General features: G+C 45.3%; 2 protein-coding genes across 3 annotated transcripts in view; one reads left to right on the top strand and one right to left on the bottom strand.

The window, feature by feature from the left end:
* LOC135211872 (putative ammonium transporter 1) overlaps nucleotides 1-18,672 on the top strand; it is an 82,339-nt gene that overhangs the window by 32,003 nt on the left and 31,664 nt on the right. The gene's annotated exons all lie outside the window — the stretch shown is intronic.
* The window catches only part of LOC135211871 (uncharacterized), a 31,563-nt gene continuing 14,822 nt past the window's right edge, over nucleotides 1,932-18,672 (bottom strand). Inside the window, exons 2-5 of one of the 2 annotated variants that reach the window (XM_064245092.1) lie at nucleotides 6,821-7,024; nucleotides 5,907-6,034; nucleotides 5,607-5,730; nucleotides 1,932-4,338 (exon numbers count right to left, since the gene is read on the bottom strand). In XM_064245092.1, coding sequence (XP_064101162.1) covers nucleotides 4,208-4,338; nucleotides 5,607-5,730; nucleotides 5,907-6,034; nucleotides 6,821-6,989 — 552 coding nt within the window. In that variant the 5' untranslated portion in view covers nucleotides 6,990-7,024 and the 3' untranslated portion in view covers nucleotides 1,932-4,207. The remainder of the gene's footprint in view (nucleotides 4,339-5,606; nucleotides 5,731-5,906; nucleotides 6,035-6,820; nucleotides 7,025-18,672) is intronic. The other variant, XM_064245091.1, reaches the window with a different exon arrangement.

The raw sequence follows: 18,672 nt of genomic DNA, 5'->3' as shown, positions 1-18,672 counted from the left end.
TTCCAACCTCTCTTCGGAGAGGGAGACGACGAAGAGGAGAAGCATTGGCGTAGGAGCTCCTTCTTGTAGCGATCCGAGGCAGCCTGGGAGCGTACTTCAGGATCTGCCGAGGGGACGCCTGACCGGTGGGGGCTCTCCCTAGCCCTCCTGCGGCTTTCGACTTTCCTACTCCACTGGAACTGGGAGTCTGGAAGAGGTCTAGGCCTAGAGGCACTAAGGAGCCGGTCAGATGCACCCTCCACAACACTGGGGACACTGCACTGATCACTAACACTCTCCTTACCTTCCAACTGACGAATCTTCTGATCCATAGAACGATTCTTGGCTTTCAGAGCTGCCGCCTCCGAAGGCGAATCTTCGGCTTCGGTGCGGGGAGCCGGGGCTGCAACTTGGGAAGAAGGTTCTAATTCTACGTTAGTACTATTAGGATCCACATCCAACTCACTCATTCTAGATCTGCTAGAACTTCTAGAGGAAGCCTTACGCACTCTATCAGTTCCAACTTCCTAACATAAGAAGAGAGAGCCTATATTCTTCTTCATTCAATCCCTTACATTCATTACAAGGGTTAGCAAAAGCACATTCATTCCCCCTGCATTTTCATGCAAACCGTGTGGGGGTCTACCGAAGCTTTCGGCAACCTCACCTTACATCCTTCATTCACGTAAACCCTAAACAAAACCGAAGTTTTAACTACCGATTCTAGATCAGACATCGTTAAAGAAAATCAAACTCAAAATCAAACCGGTCCACAATCAGCGTATGCCAAGCCAAACAAAGCGAATACGTCACCAAAAGAAGTCCAAATTAACTCCAGGCAAGCGAGAATCGAAAAACTATCAAGAGGAACCGACAACAGTGTTATCGTTCCCGCGACAGAGAAAAATCTGACAAGCTTACGGGAGAGTGGTTCGTACATCCGCCACCCAGCGGCGGGTAAGGTAGACCACCTGACCTACCTGCGCGTGTGCCGCGAGATTTGAAATTCTGTCGGGAACGTCGGAGACTATAGCTAAGTATATATCTGTCAGGGAAGTTCATGTACAAAAATTTGAATACTGAAGTTGAAGCAAAGATAAAATATCATATGACAGCTGAAAGATCCTCTTATATAACTAGTCAAAATTTTATCATGGTAAACTATTTAAGTATATCACTCTTGACTTGAAAGCATTAAAATGATTCATTATTCCATTGGCAATTCCTCTATGTATTAATTAAAGTAAAACCTTTTCTTTATGGTAATAGTTTTTGTTGGTTAACTGTTTTGTCTCAAGTTTACAACCTACTGAACATAGATTAAAGCACTTATTTCTAACAAAATTTCAAAGAAATTCTGTAATAGTACAAGTGAAAAATCAATTCACAACAAAAGAACAAATAATACATATGTACTGAAAACATACAACCAATAAACAGTATGAAAATCTTTTGCAAATAATATAAAAAATAATACATTAATGAAAAAAAATACCTACATATACATTTCCCCAACTGGCATATACTTTCCATTCAGTTGGAAACAACACCTGTTTACATTATATTTAACAACAGTAGTCAATTACAACTGGTAAAAAATGAAAAGCGTTCCCCGTATCTGATGGAGAAGGAAAAATAAACAAGTTCGGTGAACTGTTTCTAACAACACAAATTAAAACACTACAGCACAACGATTTTTAAATCATATTAAAAGCCATATTTCATTTACTTTATCATCACTATCAGTGCGATGGATTCACGAGTAAAATTATACTTTACAAAAGATAGCCACATCCCTATTAAGATGGAAAATTCAATCTAGAGAGAAAAAGTTCTGAAAAGTCAAGTATATAATGCATAATAGATATATTATACACAATAATTCTCTTACAAAGTAGCTATATACTCCTGAAATTTACTAAAAACCCCACTACATGAGCTAAACAAACTAGTAGTAGATCTGATAATGATTTGTGGGCAATAAGAATTCACATTGCTATGCATCAACACCCGTACTTAGTTCATTATAGTTTGGCCAAACCTCCAAGCCAAAAACCTTGACTCGTAGGAGCAGCATAAACACCTGTTAAAAAAGTTGTATATACAGAATGTAAAATTTATTTTGCCATTCTTTTTCAAAGAATCCATTAAAACTATTAAAATTGATAACACTCAAAAATTTCAATTTTAAGTATAATAAAAATCACATGCATTAATGCTATGTACATACGATGGTACGCCTTTCAGTCTCGGTAACTAAAGTGTCTTATCACATGCTGGAAAAGACTGTAAACTCTAATTTACCAAATCATTTTTAATGTAATACACTGACAGCTAAAATGGAATTACATTCAGCATTTGTAAAAGCCAGTTTTGCAAAGATTACGATTCAACTTACTTGGACTAAGTGCTTCAGTTATCCAGTTTCCTTCTCTAATCAATATCTCTGTTGCAGTTTTCTTTCAATTTCTTTATTCGTGCGTGTTTTTACTTGTACACATAATATGCGGATGATTATGCCCTTTTATTTTTGTTTTCTACATATTATGTATATACAGCATTTCTGTCACTACTTACACCACATAATGTACAAAAGAATAATTATACTTTACCCTCATTATACAGTTTTGTATACTACAATACCCAACTAGTCATGTGATCACAAATGGATAAACCAAAACTGAAAAACCTGGAATATTGCAAAGTATCGTGAATTAAAATCTAATTCACAAAGAAAGCATTGCCCTTTGTGAGAAAATGCAAAAAATACCATCTCTTAACATTCCTTTGATTCAACCCTTTTCTACTTAAATAGGTATATAATATGGGAAAATATTTTTGCTAATCCATTACATCTGTAAACATTTCTATTAATCTACTACAGCCTCCTAAGAAATCAACCTACACATCTGATAAACTCTGAAAAGATACCAAGTGGACATACATTTGATTCACCTTAAAAAGATACTATGTGGAAACTCAACATTTACAGTAACTGACTTCAAGATGTCTTAGTTTCCATTTGTACTGTAATTCCTTATAAACAACAACATTTTTCTTAGTTCTTCTCAGTAAAGGACCCAACAATAAAGATGTCTAAATTACCAACTACTTACAACAAAAACCATCTTTTAAGATAGTTGTAAATTCTAAACACTGACGCCTTTCAATGGATAGCAAGACCAATATTAACGAAGGAATCAGTACGTACTTCACTTACCAGGTAATCAAATGCATAAGTTTTAGCTATGGATAGTTTGGTACTCCTAAAATAAACAGACACCAAAGGGATACTGGCATAGAAAATAAAGTTTATATGACCTCAATTCCAAGTATAAACTGAGTTACATTTTCTGCATTTCAAATGGCATATAACTGTACACTACAGATAAAATGACAAATGTATAAAAATTTACTGTAACTCAAGTTAAAAAAACATACAAGTGCTGATCCTAATACACTATACATTACAGTACTTTCTTAGCAAGATAATTTTCTAAACTACTACAGCAGAGAAAGTATAGTACTGTACTTACAGCACCGTATAATCTTTATAGACCATGAGAATAATCCACCATCTAATTTGAGGTAACCTACGACTAGATGAATATATTGATTCAACACATCCACTATGAAAATGGGTAAACTGAAAATAAATTATCTTATTATATCAAGCACTAAAATTATATGCAACATTATGGAACATGTGCATTATAAAAAGATGGTATTAAGAAATCTTTGGTCACATTCAAATCAAAATAAGCATTACAAAATTAGCATCTTACAGGAATTCGTTGTATCATGAATGCAAAGAAAAGAGGTCAATAAGATTGTACCAAAGATCTTAATAATAGTATATAAAATATATCCATAAGCTATAGGTCTTGAAACTAAAGTACTATACATAATAAACACCAGAGTATGTATTACCCTACTTTCCTTCCAAACTTTTTCTCACACTTCAATGCCCAACCAAATACGTATGCGAGCACATAATGACAAAAGCAGGAAACATGACCACATAAAATAAAAACCTCTAATGGGTTGTTAAGTCGTTACATAAGAGGGTAAAATTAACACCATTCAGGCTCTCTATGATTAGCCCACTTAACCTAACTTTACTGAACACATTTGACTAAACTAGCAATGTTTTATTTAATTCATACATTGTTCAAAACAAAATTACCACATACCTTATTGCTTTCATCCCCCACACTATCAAAAATAATTAACGGCTACTAAAATGGTAATGTAAAATGTCAACACGAGGCATGTTGAGCGTTTTGATGTGACCTTCGTCGCCAACAATGGCACTTAAAACAAAAAGCCCCCCGGCAGCCATGAGGTTGACACTACCACCTGCAAAACATAACAAAATGTCATTACAGTTAAGAAAATTATAAGGTAACTGATTTATGCAAATGAAAGTCCATAAATCTGTGTTCTACGAAATTCTGACATACTTTGGAATGAAGAATTCTTTGGTAATGAATGGACACAATCAACTGAGTGCACACCTGGCTATTATTATTACTATTATTCATAGTTTTCATACATCTGGAACATGCCAGAAATCATTAAATTGCTCAGGAAGTCCATGTGTGAAAAACGGAGAAACAGAGCCAAGAGTGAAATAAAGCACCATACAAAATGTACATGTGTTGTGTAACAGTTCTTACTTCCCTTTAAATTTGTGCTGGGAGTTCTACTTTTGTACTGATTCTGAATTAAATCCTTGCAATCATGTACATGTTGCAATGACATGCACAAGGTAACAGACAGACAAGAAAATATTGACCTGTTATATTCATGTAAACAAGACGGTCTACCTTTCTACCACATTAGACTGAAATTGCTTCAGTTGCGCAGAAATTGCAGTGAAGAGGCTACTCTGTCAGATATTAATGGACATATGGATGCTTTCCGTGTACACATCCATGCAAAACGGTCACCCTTTTACCGCATTTTCCCAAGGTCCCTCCGGCTACATAGATGTTACAGACAAACAATAATCTGCCTTCTTGCAAGACAGTCTCCCTTTGTACCTTTTAAGTATGTAACCCTGTGATGACAAGGCAATCATGACACACAGACAAACAAGAGACCTTATCTCCTTTGGTGTGGATCTACACAAGAGGGTATACTTTTGAGCTAAGTTTGATTAACATTCTTCCAGCAATGTAAAAAGTAATTATGGTGGCAAGGAAAATGACATGACTGAAGGACCTTACACAACCTGGAATCTCTTCAATCATGCAGGAGGTGTTGCTATGCAAAAAGGATGTAAAGACATCAGACTAACAGAGTGATAATTAATGTCACTAACCCCAACAATGTCAGGAGGTGACTTATTAAGCATTTGTATTTAAATTTATAGGAAACAATGACAAGTTGGATTTTGGAAAGAAAATAAAACGGGAAGTGTTGATGAATATGTAAACCCTTTCATCATTAAGAATATTCAATTCTACAAGTAAAAGCTAGCCTAATTTAAAGCAGTTTCTAAAAATTTTAGACCCTGCAAAAGATAAAGGTTACATAAAAATCATCAATAAGGATATTTTAAGCATGAAATATAAACACATAGCTCCATTTAATAGTAAATAAAAAAGATAATTCATACTTGCCTATTACACCCAACACTAATATGGCAACGATGGACAACGCATTAACAAGGAGAGTTACTCTTTCTTTTTGTGCACTTTTAACTGAGGAAGTTATAAATGTTGCCACAGCACTGAATAGGAAACCCTGCGGGAAAAAGGAAATTGCAGTAAATTATGATAGGACACAGAATTATGATAAATAATTTCATCCCATGTCAAATTATGAATAACAAGTAGCAAGTGGTGACCTTCAAATTCACCAATCTTGAATAATGAATATATTTAAATAAAGACAAATGACTCAAATAATCTGAATTTCACCTGAGCAACCATGCCATAATCATTTAATCTGCATAGTTCTGCAGCTAAGCAAGGAATGCCAATTGCCCTGCACAGCCAAGAAAAGTTCTTGTGGTATCTTACAATGGATGCGTGATAGTTGGGCAGCACTGTGGGAAGAAATAAACGAGAAACATTTATCAAAAAACCCATCGACATAACTATAAACTCTATAAAACACTGGTGTGATTTTGTTTACAGTCACAGGATACTCTAACTGATCTTAGAAAATGATGCTTACAAACAGTAACATATAAGACTATGTGTTCAACTTCAATCCAGTTCCAAAGAACTCTAGTCCTTGGTTAACCATTGAGAAATGAGCATTATAAATGAATAAAACAAAATGTTTGTCTTTCTCATTCATACATTCTACCAAATAGAATCAAGTGTCCGTTTGTTTAATTCGAGCACTGCTAAATGGAACCACTCACAGATGCTTCATTTAGGAACTTTTTAAGAAAGTACTATACAGTGGACCTCGCCATTTGCTGATTTTTCTGTAAAACGTAAACTATCTGCATTCGTAGAAAATTTGCCTATACGTGTAATTCATAATTTTTTCATGACTAAATGGATTTTTTGTGATTAACTATTAAAATGGTCAGTTAAAGCATTTTTAGCATTGTCAGAGGAGGTCTTTGGTGTTTGAACTGTTAAAATCGACAGTTATAAGCATTATTCGAGAGGTGTCAAGTATTCACAGAATTCAGCAGTTAGCAAGGGGGGGAGGGGGAGTTATGGTACCTACCTCCTATCCAAGGGGTTGACTGTATTAGACTTAAGTTTGACTGATACCAGACAATGTCCATTACCTTAAAACACAGTAATGAGGTCTGTTACTGTAAAATTCTCATTTCAATACAAATGAAAAAATAGTCATTTGTTAAACTTACAACCACTAAACTTCACAACTCCAAGACTTGCAGCCAGAGTCTCCAGCATAAACCACCACTTGCCAAACTGGAAGTCATGTTTCTTAGTCTCGTGAAGCATCCGAAAGCCCCAGACTGCAGACAGGGCTAACACCAGGTCCGATAGTGCGGTTGACACTTGCTTTGACATGGCTATATTTTCTCTAATATCTGCAGAAAAAAATTCTGAAATGATGGAAAATCCCAATACTTGAGAAAATAATGAACTTAAGGCAGAGGTTTTGATTATGCTATAAGACAGATGTCTGTAATGTTTAATATTATGAAAAATGTCAACCACTAGATGACATTTATGGTAAACGACCAAATGGCCACCATTTCCATCGAAATGACCACTTTTTTTCCACTCAACATTTGATTGGTGAAACAACAATATACATACAATTACATCTTCAAGCATACCATTCAAAAGGTAAAGTTTCAACCTTTTGAATGGTATGCTTAAAGATGTAGTTGTATATTGTTGTTTCACCCATTAAATATCTAGTGGAAAAAAAGTGGTCATTTCGAGCTTAACGATGGCCAGTTGGTCGTTTACCCTCATCTCACGTGATTGCGACAAATTCAACGTTTGTTAAATCATTATAATCTCACATGTTTAACAACGAACAACGATATTGAATTGAAAAATCGATATAGAATTGAAAAATCAACATATTAGAATTGAAAAATCGATAGAGAATTGAAAAATCGTTACTGAATTGAAAAATCCCTATAGAATTGAAAAACTGATATAATAGAATTGAAAAATCAATATAGAAAGGAAAAATCTATATAAAATTGAAAACTCGATGTAATAGAATTGAAAAATCGGATCACCTGAAGAAAAGCGACCCCAATACACGCTAGGGTCGCTTTTCTTCAGGTGGAATATATTGGGGTCGCTTTTCTTAAGGTGAGGAATTAACAGGGGTTACAGTAAGGCCATGGCAGAACGGCGCTTCGCGCCTTATCCGCATATTTAAAGATTCTTGGCAAGCTCGGTATGTTCTGGCAGAGGTTAATGTTGCGCTGCGCTGCGCTAGCCACAGGGGTTACAGTAGGTTTGATTATTTTTGTACTGAAATTGTAAGACAATACGTTTTTAATTAACTATTGATTGTTTGTCTAAATTTGGGTTTTTAACAAATGTTTAATAACGTAGTTTTTAATGAATATATATCTTTATGTTTTTCTTATTTTTTCTATAATATTATGAGCTAAAGTGGGTCACCTGAAGATTGGAGACACCAACAAGCAGCGGTCATTTATCTTCAGGTGGAAAATATTGGGGTCGCTTTTCTTCAGGAGGAAAATATTGGGGTCGATTTTCTTCAGGAGAGGTATTAGGGGTGGCTAATCTTCAGGTGATCCGAAAAATCGTTATAGTAGAATTGAAAAATCACACCTTTAAGGTCTGGTTAGGTTACGAAGAGGAGGAGGAGGTCCTAGGTTAGGTTGGGCTCCATTATATAGATAGGCCTCCTATGCCCAAGCAGGATAGGGGGAAACACCAGTGACTACCAACCCTTATCACGGTGGACAGGTCTTACTCACTCGATATTTAAATGGTGAAACAAGAATACAATTACAACTCCAAGCATACCATTTAAAAGATTGAAGTTTCGTCAACATAATGTGATATATGAAAGCCCCATACGAACTAAAATAAGCATGTGACGCTCTTCGTAAAATATGTTTTCAAGGCAGTTTTGAAATCCAATATGGCGGCTACCGTGTGGATGTACAGGTTCTGATCAGTGACGACAACCATCTTTCCCAGCCTTCCCAGCACTCATTTGAACAATGTTAGCGTATATATGTAACATTTATTGATCTTACTCAAGATTGCAGTTGTAATCAGCACAATAAAACAACATTTTGTTGCCTATATTACTGAAAGTATGAAACTTTTTATTCCCGGGGTCATGGTTTGAACTGAATTCATTTTTACCTTGTAATCGGTGGTTTTTATCCTTACTGCCATCACAACTGAAACTCCACAGTGCTTATTTGATTGTTATTATACACATTTTGGTCTCAATTCACTCCACATTGCACTTTAAACAAGTTGCTGTTCCTGATTCCATAGCGCACGCGCCACAAACAGTTACGAACAGCAAACGACAAAACTGCAAAGTTTTATTCCCTAAATTGTTTACTTTACTCGTTATTTAGTTCAACTTTACTTTGTTATTTACAAATTTTAATTTAATTCATCCAATGTTTCTAACCTTGTCGTACATCTGGCTGCCGAAAACCATAGAGGAACGACTACGGATAATTGGATTATATATATGACAATTTGTCGAAAATTGCATTTTTCCTAACTATACAAACCTGAGGTCCTTTAACAATAGGAAGTAGCTAGCGGCAGCTGGAACGGTCGTAAGCTTCGAACAAGGGGAGAACGGTAGTTAACTGCTTGTCCGATCGTCGCGCGGCTGGGAGGTAAACAAATCACTTTTGCTTTGGCCCATGCAAAATACGCAGAGTGAGGGTGGCATGAGGAGGGACTATATGTAAAGGACCTCAGGTTTGTATAGTTAGGAAAAATGCAATTTTCGACAAATTGTCATTTGTTCCGATACGTAATACAAACCCTCGGTCCTTTAACAATAGGAAGACTCACTTCTTGGTGGGAGGAATCTGAGTCTTTTGATGAACAGACTGGTGTTCGTCCATCCCTGGAATGCCTCCCTGGTCGTAAGAGCGAGGGAGGGATCCAAGCCTCTGTCCGATTGATCGGGGTGTGCACCGCAGGATCAATGGTCAGACCTCTGGGCCGAGTACTAAGAGAGAGGCAAGCGTATCTCTTGTACCAGCATTGTAAGAACTTTTTCCTTTACATGAGCAAATGTAAATTAATGGGTTTGTCTCATGTAGGCATCCACTTCTCCCCTTGTTTGGAGAAAGTGGTGGAATACAACTCCTATCTCTGGTTAAATGAGATAGGATGGAGCTCTGTTGAATAGCTTACCTGCATCTGACTCCCTTCCAGCAAGGTAAACGACCGTATCCCTCTGCCCACAGGTAGAGGTAGAGAAAGATGGTGAAGAGAAGCCAGTCACTCTCTCATTCGCACATTCATTCTCCCAGTCATACCAGGAATCGATGCTGTTCTGCCTGCTCGGGTGCTGGGTAAGCTTACACAACGTGTTGAGCAGCCACCACAGGTCCCAAGGAAAAAGTATCCAAGGACTTGTGGGCAATATCCCGAAGGTAGAAGGACGTGAAGGTGGTCTGGTTGGCCCAGACACCTGCCTTCAGGACTGCGCCACGGAGAAGTTCTTACGGAACGCTAAGGAGGGTCCGATACCTCTGACTTCGTGGGCTCTCGGTCGGAGCGTACGGATGTCGTCGCTACCATCAGCCTCGTACGCTCTCCTGATCACCTCACGCAGCCAGAAAGAAGCGTTGTTCTTGGAGACCTTCTTTCTTGGTAACCCCAGTGCTAACGAAGAGGCGTCGACACTCAGGCCTGAGATGTCGAGTTCTCTTCAGATAGCGCCGTAGCGCCCTCACAGGACAAAGCAGCATCTCATCCGCATCGTTATCGGTGAAGTCCAGAAGGGAGGGGATCGTGAAAGACTCGAACCTGTCGTCAGGGATCGAACCGGATTCTGAGTCTTAGCTACGAAGTTCGGGACGAAATCGAGCGTCACAGATCCCCAGCCTCTGGTATGTTTAACATCATAAGAAAGGCCATGTAGTTCCCCTACTCTCGCCGATGCCAGGGCCAGCAAGAAGAGGGTCTTGAGAGTCAGATCCCTGTCTGACGACTCTCGGAGTGGCTCGAAGGGTCTTCGAGTCAAACTCCTAAGTACGAGAGTCACATCCCACGCAGGGGGCCTGAGTTCCCTGGGTGGGCAAGACCTTTCGAAGCTCCATCATTAGCAAGGAGATCTCGAACGAATTCGAGATGTCCAGTCCCCTCAGTTTTAGGACGAGAGCCAGGGCGGCTCTATATCCCTTAACTGTGGGTACTGAGAGGAGCTTCTCTCGGCGAACAAACACGAGGGAAATCCGCTACCTGCTGAAGAGTGGCTCTGAGAGGAGACAAACCCTGTCTACGACACCAACCACAGAAGACGGCCCACTTCCCCTGGTACCACAGCTGCAGAGGACTGTCGGACGTGTCCAGCCATCTCTGTTGCTGCGCTACGAGAAAAGCCCCTCGTTCGCAAGAGATGGATAACAGCCAGCCGTGAAGCTTTGAAGGGTGACTGGACTGCTTGGTGGTACCGTCCGTTCTACGTGTGGCTGGGCTAGAAGGTTGTGCCAAGTGGGTAGCTCTCGGTGCGTCGCAAGAAGAGCCAGCAGGTCCGGATACCAAACGGCTTGCGGCCGTTTGGGAGCCACCAGGATCATTCTGAGATTGGGAGTGACCAGCGCTCGACTGATCACTTTCCGAATCAGACAGAAGGGAGGAAAGGCGTAAGCGAAGAGGTTGTCCCAGGGGTGTTGGAGAGCGTCCTCTGCAAGCTGCCCATGGGTCCGGCAACAGCTGAGAAGAAAACCTGAAGTTTTCTTGTGCCGGGTGGCGAACAGGTCTACGACCGGTCGCCCCCACAGGTTGAAGAGCCTTTCCGCCACGTCTTGGTGTAGAGACCATTCGGTCCCTATCACCTGATCCCGACGGCTGAGCTTGTCTTGCTACTACATTCCTCTTGCCTGGAATGTAGCGTGCTGACAGCTCTATCGAGTGAGCCGTGGCCCACTCGTGCACCTGCACCGTCAACTGATGGAGCGGAAGAGACACTAGCCCCCCCATGCTTGTTGACATATGCCACTACTGTGGTGTGTCGACATCAACACCACTGAGTGTCCCACCAAGCGGGTCCTGAAACTCTTGGAGAGCGTAGAACGCCGCCTTGAGTTCCAGGCATTGATGTGAAGGTGCTTTTCGGTGATGGTCCCACACACCTGCAGTCAGCAACTCCTCCAGGTGTGCGCCCCATCCCTCGGTCGATGCGTCTGAGAACAAGAAGCATCTCCGGGGGGGGAGTGCGTATGGGCACTCCTCTTAAGAGGTTTTGTCGTCGAGCCACCAGGCTAGGTCCTGCCCTCACCTTGTCCGTGATAGCCACGGGAAAGTAAGGAGGATCCTTGGCCTGAGACCAACTCTCCCTTAGCCTCCACTGGAGGACCGCAGGTGAAGACGCCCGTGAGGGACTAACTTCTCGAGTGACGACAGATGGCCGATCACGACTTGCCATTGCTGTGCTGCCTGTTCCTGCCGAGACAGGAACCGGCCGGCTGCCTCCCTGAATTTGCTTATACGCAAGTCTGCGGGAAAGACTTGCCCTGCTACCGTGCTATCAGCATACCCAGGTACTTCATCTTCTGCTTGGGTTCGAGATCGACTTCTCGTAGTTTCACGATCCCCAGATCGCGACAAAACTTGAGGAGTCGATCTCTGTCCTGTAGCAACTGCGAGCGGAGCTCGCCAGGACTAGCCAATCGTCGAGATACCTCAGAAGACGTATCCCTTTCGAAGTTCAATGGGCCCAAGCCGACACCAGAGTGAACACTCGCGTGAACACCTGTGGGGCGGTTGAGAGACCGAAACAAAGTGCCCTGATTGGTACACCGTCCCGTCGAAGATGAAGCGGAGGTACTTTCTGGAGGACTGATGGATGGGTATTTGAAAATACGCGTCCTTCAAGTCCACTGAAAGCATGAAATCGTTCCCCTGATCGAGTCGAGCACCGAGCGTGGCCGACTCCACGTGTCCGAACGGTCGTGCGAACGAAGCGGTTCAGGGGAGAGAGGTCTATCACCGGACGCCAGCCCCCCGATGCCTTCTCCACTAGGAAGAGGCGGCTGTAAAAGCCCGGTGACTGGTCCTCCACGATTTCTACAGCTCGTTTCGCCAGCATGGTCTTGATCTCCTGTCGAAGAGCGCTGTCCTTTGCTGATCCCCGGACCTAGGTCTGATGGTGGACCGGATTGGAGATGAGGGGGGGCCGAGACTCGAAGGGTAGTAGATATCCCTCCGAAGGACGTCTACTATCCAGTTCTCGGCGCCGTAGCGCTGCCAAGTCGCCCAATGGCTCGCCAGGCACCCCCCCACTTTCCGGCAGCAGGTGAGGGGGAAGCGCCTCCCTAGCGTTTCCCACCTCGTTTCGACTTCTTTCCAGCACCCCCGGGGAAAGGGAAAAGGAAGGCTGGGAGGAGGGCTGGTTGCGGGCCTCCTCTAGCAGAAGTTGAAACTACAGGAGTCTTCACACGGGGTTTGGACGGTGCAACCGTCTTCGCCGCCGTGGAAGCGCTAGCCAAGCTCTTTGGTTTGGCCGCAGTCGCTCGAGATTGCCCAGTAACCTTCGAGACTGCCTGGTGAACTAAGCGGTCACTCTCGTCAGTGCGCCGCCTTTCCACCGCAGCGTCCACCATCTCTCCAGGGAAGAGAGCTGGGGAACTCCTAAGAGGTCCATTTCGAAGCCCGAGTGCCGCCTCACGCCCTCGGCCCCCTTGGTCACTCGGGTAAGGACTGCGTCCCTACGTCGAAGAACCAAGTTGGCCCACAGGTTAGCAGTCTGATGGGCGAGGTAAGAGATTGCTCTTCCTCCAGACTGGCACAGTCTCCTAAAAGAAGCGTCGTCTTCGAGAGCAGAGCTCCCAGAGCCGGCCGCTACTTTGGATATTGTGAGGGACCACAAATCCAACCAGGAAACTGCCTGGAATGCTGCCATAGCGGTAGATTCCAGGGAAAGTGCCTCCTGCACTGCGAGAACCATAGGTTCTCCGACAGGAGCTGCTGCAGGGACACACTGGAGTTCAGCCTCGCTAACTCCGGGTTAACCTGTTTCGGCAGTATCGGGTCTTCCGAAGCACGTAGAATCGCCTCTGCCGCTGTAGAGGAGGAGGAAGCAGCTTAGAAGACCGTCCGGACTTTAGCGAGTCCTCCCGTCCTGAGACGAGATTCTCCACCTGATCCAGGACCGAGTCTGCAAGCTCAGATCGCGGTAACCCCACCAATCATTTTGGGTTCCCTCTTGGGACCCCAAAATGATTCGAGCCGGGACGTGGGCTCTGCCGGTGGTAGCGGCGATCCTTCCGCGAGGTCATTATGCAGACGCATCAGCTTAATGACCTCCGCAAAGTTCCTCTGTATCTCGGGAGTTACAGCGTCTTGTGGAGTAGGACCGTCCAGTCCCTCCAGCAAGAGCATATCCCGCGATACTCCTCCTTCGAAGGAGGAACAGCGACAGACCCCTGACGGTCGCCTCCACTACTTGCGCGTACGTTCTGGTCGGTCCTAAAACCGTGCCTGAGTCCGTACGGCGTCATAGCTGGGTCACGAGCGGCGCACCTCTCGTGATCGCTCCTCGGTACCTCGCTCCTCCCAGGTATAGCGCGAGGAGGTTGAAGGTACGGGAGAAGGCAGACCTGACGCTCCCCCCTCGCCTCGCTGGCAGGACCAGCGTGCGTGGAGGGCTGCTGCTGGTATCTCAACCCGCGGTGACGGTCGAGCAGCAGGCCTAGCCTTGCCGCTCGCCTGGGGCGATTGGCTCGGCTGAGACGTCGAGACGATCTCTAGCGTCAGGCGAGCTGCCGCTGTCACCGTCTCCGCCCGGTCCCATCGGGAGCGGCGGACGGGTGACCTGCTAGGCTCTCTGTCGCGTCGAGACCGCCAGCAAGCGTCTCTGGCGCGTCAAGCCGCTGGTACCAGCCGTGGCTGGTACCGGGGCGGCCGTGGGGACTCCTTCCTCGCCTCAACCCGTGGCCGGTCAGCGACCGTCACGTCAGCCCGAGCAGCCAGTTGATCGCTGCGAGAGCGTCCACTGGCCTGGCGGAGTCGTGTGCACACTCTTTGCCAGTTCTTGCTCTCGCGCCGCCCCTGTTTGAGCGGCGAGCGAGCTCGGGCGTCAAAAACTTTGGCTGGAACGGTTTCTTTGGAAGGCCCTCCCTCGGTGCTTCTCGCGAACGAGAAGCGGACGAGACGGAACCTGGTTTAGCGGCAGAACCGCTAGCACCAGGTGAGGACGCACCAGCCGAGGCTGGTGCACCTCTGGTCCCCGTCGACTTCTTCTTTGCAGAAGAAGTGACGGGCCCCGTTCCCGAAGGAACAGGAGGACCAGCAGAAGAGCTCCCCAGCTCGCCTGAGCGAGCCGGGCCCTTAGAAGATCCCGAAGGAGTCTTCTTAGGGGGGGAGGAGGCAACCTTCTTCTTCTTCGGTCTGTTTAGCCTTAGAAGTCGAAGGGGAAGGAGAGCAGCAGACGACGAAGAAGACGACGAAGACGACGACGACTTTCTTCCTTCTTCCTTTCCTTCTTCTTGTTCGCCAGGCTCCGCAGGACAGACGTCAGGTCTTCCATCCAGGAGGGAGCCGGGGCAGTTGCCGAAGCAACAGGGCCCGACTGCACCTGTCCGGAAAGCCACCTGAGACTGTGACCGCACCACCAACAGCGGAACAACAGGAACAGGTCCGGAACAGCAGGAACGGCAGAACATCTGAAAGTGAATGAGCAGCAGGCCCCTGATCTGAAAGGAATGAGCGGCTGGGACAGCAACAGGTACGGCAGGCACGGCAGGTACCACAGGAGAGCCCAGGCGTCCTGTCGGCAGCTACCGTCATCCTCGGCACTGGCGGCAGGTCCAGGGGGTGGGGGGTACTCTTTGGGCACGGAAGTCCGGGGTCGGGCAATACAAAGAATCCAGGTGGTGGTGGCACCGTCCTCTTTGGCACGGCAGGAATGGGTTTTTGGATCGCAGCGTGGGTGTCAACCGCATGATATGTGTGTATACACCAGATGCGGTGGCATCTCATATGCTGGTGTCGAGATTGTAGTTGTTGTAGTGGCCCCACCGCACCATGAGTGACACTGCCGACCCCGCCAAACCGCTGAATCAACCCCTGTATGCTCCGGCACTCACCTGCAGTCCAGCGACTCCCACACCTGTCCCAGGTCGTCCTTCGCTGATGGCACACCTGCGGAAGCAACAGTCGGTTAGTTAGAGGGTTTCCTCACGCCTGGGGGGAGAAGAAACCCCCCCCACCCCCCAGAGCGGACGGAAGACCCCGAGTACAACTGGACGTCCGGGTAGCGGGCGCCCTCATCCACACTCGACGGATCGAGAGAGGAGAAGGACTCCGCTACCGCAGGGGAAGGCGCGAAACATGGGGGCTGGCCGGGGGGCAGGAAAGAGGACGAAGTGTCCGTTACCAAAGGAGTCACTGGACTTTCCGATGACTTCTTGGGCGGCCTAAGTCATCTTCCTGCCCTCGTACAGCACCCACTGCGCCTCGGACCAATTCATACATATTACACAGGGCTCGTTGCGAGAGCACTCTCGCCCCCGACAACGAGTACAAACCTCGTGAGGATCTACATCGACAAACGATCTAAATCCCCCACATCTACGCCCCTCCAGCCCGGGACACACTCTACGGGTGCGACCGGGGGGGGCGTGGTGATATCTCCATTTCTTCTTCACTCATTGCAATATCAACAAAAGAAATGCAAAAGTACTTACAATCACTCTGATTTATACAGAAAGAGAGGGCAAATACTCAAACTCAAAGCAAACGACAAAGGCGGGCAGAGCGATGACGAGCACGTCCTTTCCCCACACACGGCCCCGAAAGCAAAATGATTTTGTTTACCTCCCAGTCGTCGCGGCGCGCGACGGATCGGACAAGCAGTTAACTAACCGTTTCTCCCCTTTTTGTTCGAAGCTTACGAACCGTTTCCAGCTGCCGCTAGCTACCTTCCTTTGTTGTTAAAGGACCGGGGAGGTTTGTATTACTTATCGGAACAAATATATTTTTTGTTTTGCTTTTTTTTGTTTTTGCTAGCACTTTTCATTGATTTAAGTCTATATTAGTATTTTGAATTTCTTAATAAACTGTATGCCAGAAATAAAATGTAACCTTTAATGTTTGCATGCTAGAATGGCAAAATGACAATTTTGTCGAAAATTGCATTTTTGTTCCTAACTATACAAACCTGAGTCCCTTAACAATAGGAAGTAGCTAGCGGCAGCTGGAAACGGTCGTAAGCTTCGAACAAGGGGAGAACGGTAGTTAACTGCTTTGTCCGATCGTCCGCGTCGCCGCGCTGGGAGGTAAACAAATCACTTTTTGCTTTTGGCCCATGCAAAATACGCAGAGTGAGGGGTGGCATGAGGAGGGACTTTATGTTAAAGGACCTCAGGTTTGTATAGTTAGGAAAAATGCAATTTTCGACAAATTGTCATTTGTTCCGATACGTAATACAAACCCTCGGTCCTTTAACAATACGGAAGACTCACTTCTGGTGGAGGAATCTGAGTCTTTTTGATGAACAGACTGGTGTTCGTCCATCCCTGGAATGCCTCCCTGGTCGTAAGAGCGAGGGATGATCCAAGCCTCTGTCCGATTGATCGGGGGGTGTGCACCGCAGGATCAATGGTCAGACCTCTGGGCCGAGAGTACTAGAGAGAGGCAAGCGTATCTCTTCGTACCAGCAAGCAAGAACTTGTTCCTGTTTGCAAGAGGCAAACATAAAGTATGGGTTGTCTCAAGCTGGCATCCACTTCCTCCCCCTTGTTGGAGGAAGTGGTGGATATACGCTCCTATCCCTAGTGAAAGGGATAGGATGGGGCTCGTTGAGTAGCTCACCTGCATCTTGTCCTTATCCAGCAGGGTGACGACCGTGTCCCTCTAACCACAGGTAGAGGGGAAGAAAAAGATGGGAAGAGGAGCCAGTCACACTCTCATTCACCATCCATTCTTACGGTCACACCAGGACTCGATGCTGTTCAGCCTGCGAGGGTCTGGGTTCGCTACACAACGTGTTGAGCAGCCACCACGGGTCCCAAGGAAAAAGATCCAAGGACCTGTGGGCAATATCCCGAAGGTAGAAGGAAGGGCATGTGGTCTGGTTGGACCAGACCCCTGCCTTCAGTACCTGCGCCAAGGAGAAGTTCTTGTGGACAAGGCAGCATCTCCTTCGCATCGAAGGTCGTGAAGTCCATTAGGGAGGGGATTGTGAACGACTCGAACCAATCGTCAGGGACCGAAGGGTTCTGAGTCTTCGCTACGAAGTTCGGTACGAAATCGAGCGTCACGGATCCCCATCCCCTGGGTGCCTGACTTCGCAGGAGAAGTCATGCAGTTCCTCAGAGGAAAAGAAGGAAAGGAAATAGTCGCATGACCTATCCCTCTTCTCTACTTCGGTGATGTCCAGTACCCATACTGGTCTGTCCGTTAGCAACGAAGTCTCTCGCATCCTCCTATCCCCATGCAGCGAAGTTCTCGGTAGTGGATAGGACACCGACACTCCATGGTGGGTGTCAATGGTATGGGTACTGTGACAAGCTATTAAAACGAAGTAATGGTTGCTGTGTAACAACCGAACTAAGTCAACAGCGTAATTCGTAACTGACTCGGGCGCTCTGACAGCTGCCGACTGACTGCGTTCGGTAGGAGGCAAGTTGTCAAAGCATCCGAGTAAGTCACGTGACCTTCGCCTAAAGGGTTATGCCGAGAGACCAAACAAATGATGTATTTGTTTTGTCACCAATGCCGGACAGCGAGGTGATGATTCTCTTAAGGCATGTACCCAACAGGCGAAAGTCAATTGCTTCTAGAGACCGAGGTCCCTGAAGGTAAAACATCTCATGTTTGTTGAATCTCAGCTAAGGAGAAACAAACACTATGTACGTTGAAGACGAAGGTAGATATGAATGCAACCTACGTCTTCACATATGAATCGAGAGAAGGATCTCAAGATTCATAACCTGTGCTTACAAATGACTGAAAACGCTACCCGCTATTTCATTGCTGTCCGGTGAGAAGTCGTAGTTGCAATGAAAGCGGGGCGTTCTTGTCGGTAATGAAAACACAG

Source organism: Macrobrachium nipponense, chromosome 40 (assembly GCF_015104395.2).
Source record: "Macrobrachium nipponense isolate FS-2020 chromosome 40, ASM1510439v2, whole genome shotgun sequence".
In the NCBI taxonomy this organism is placed as follows: domain Eukaryota; kingdom Metazoa; phylum Arthropoda; class Malacostraca; order Decapoda; family Palaemonidae; genus Macrobrachium; species Macrobrachium nipponense.
The sequence above is the reverse complement of the archived record's forward strand: the minus strand, read 5'-3'. Positions and strand labels throughout refer to the sequence as shown.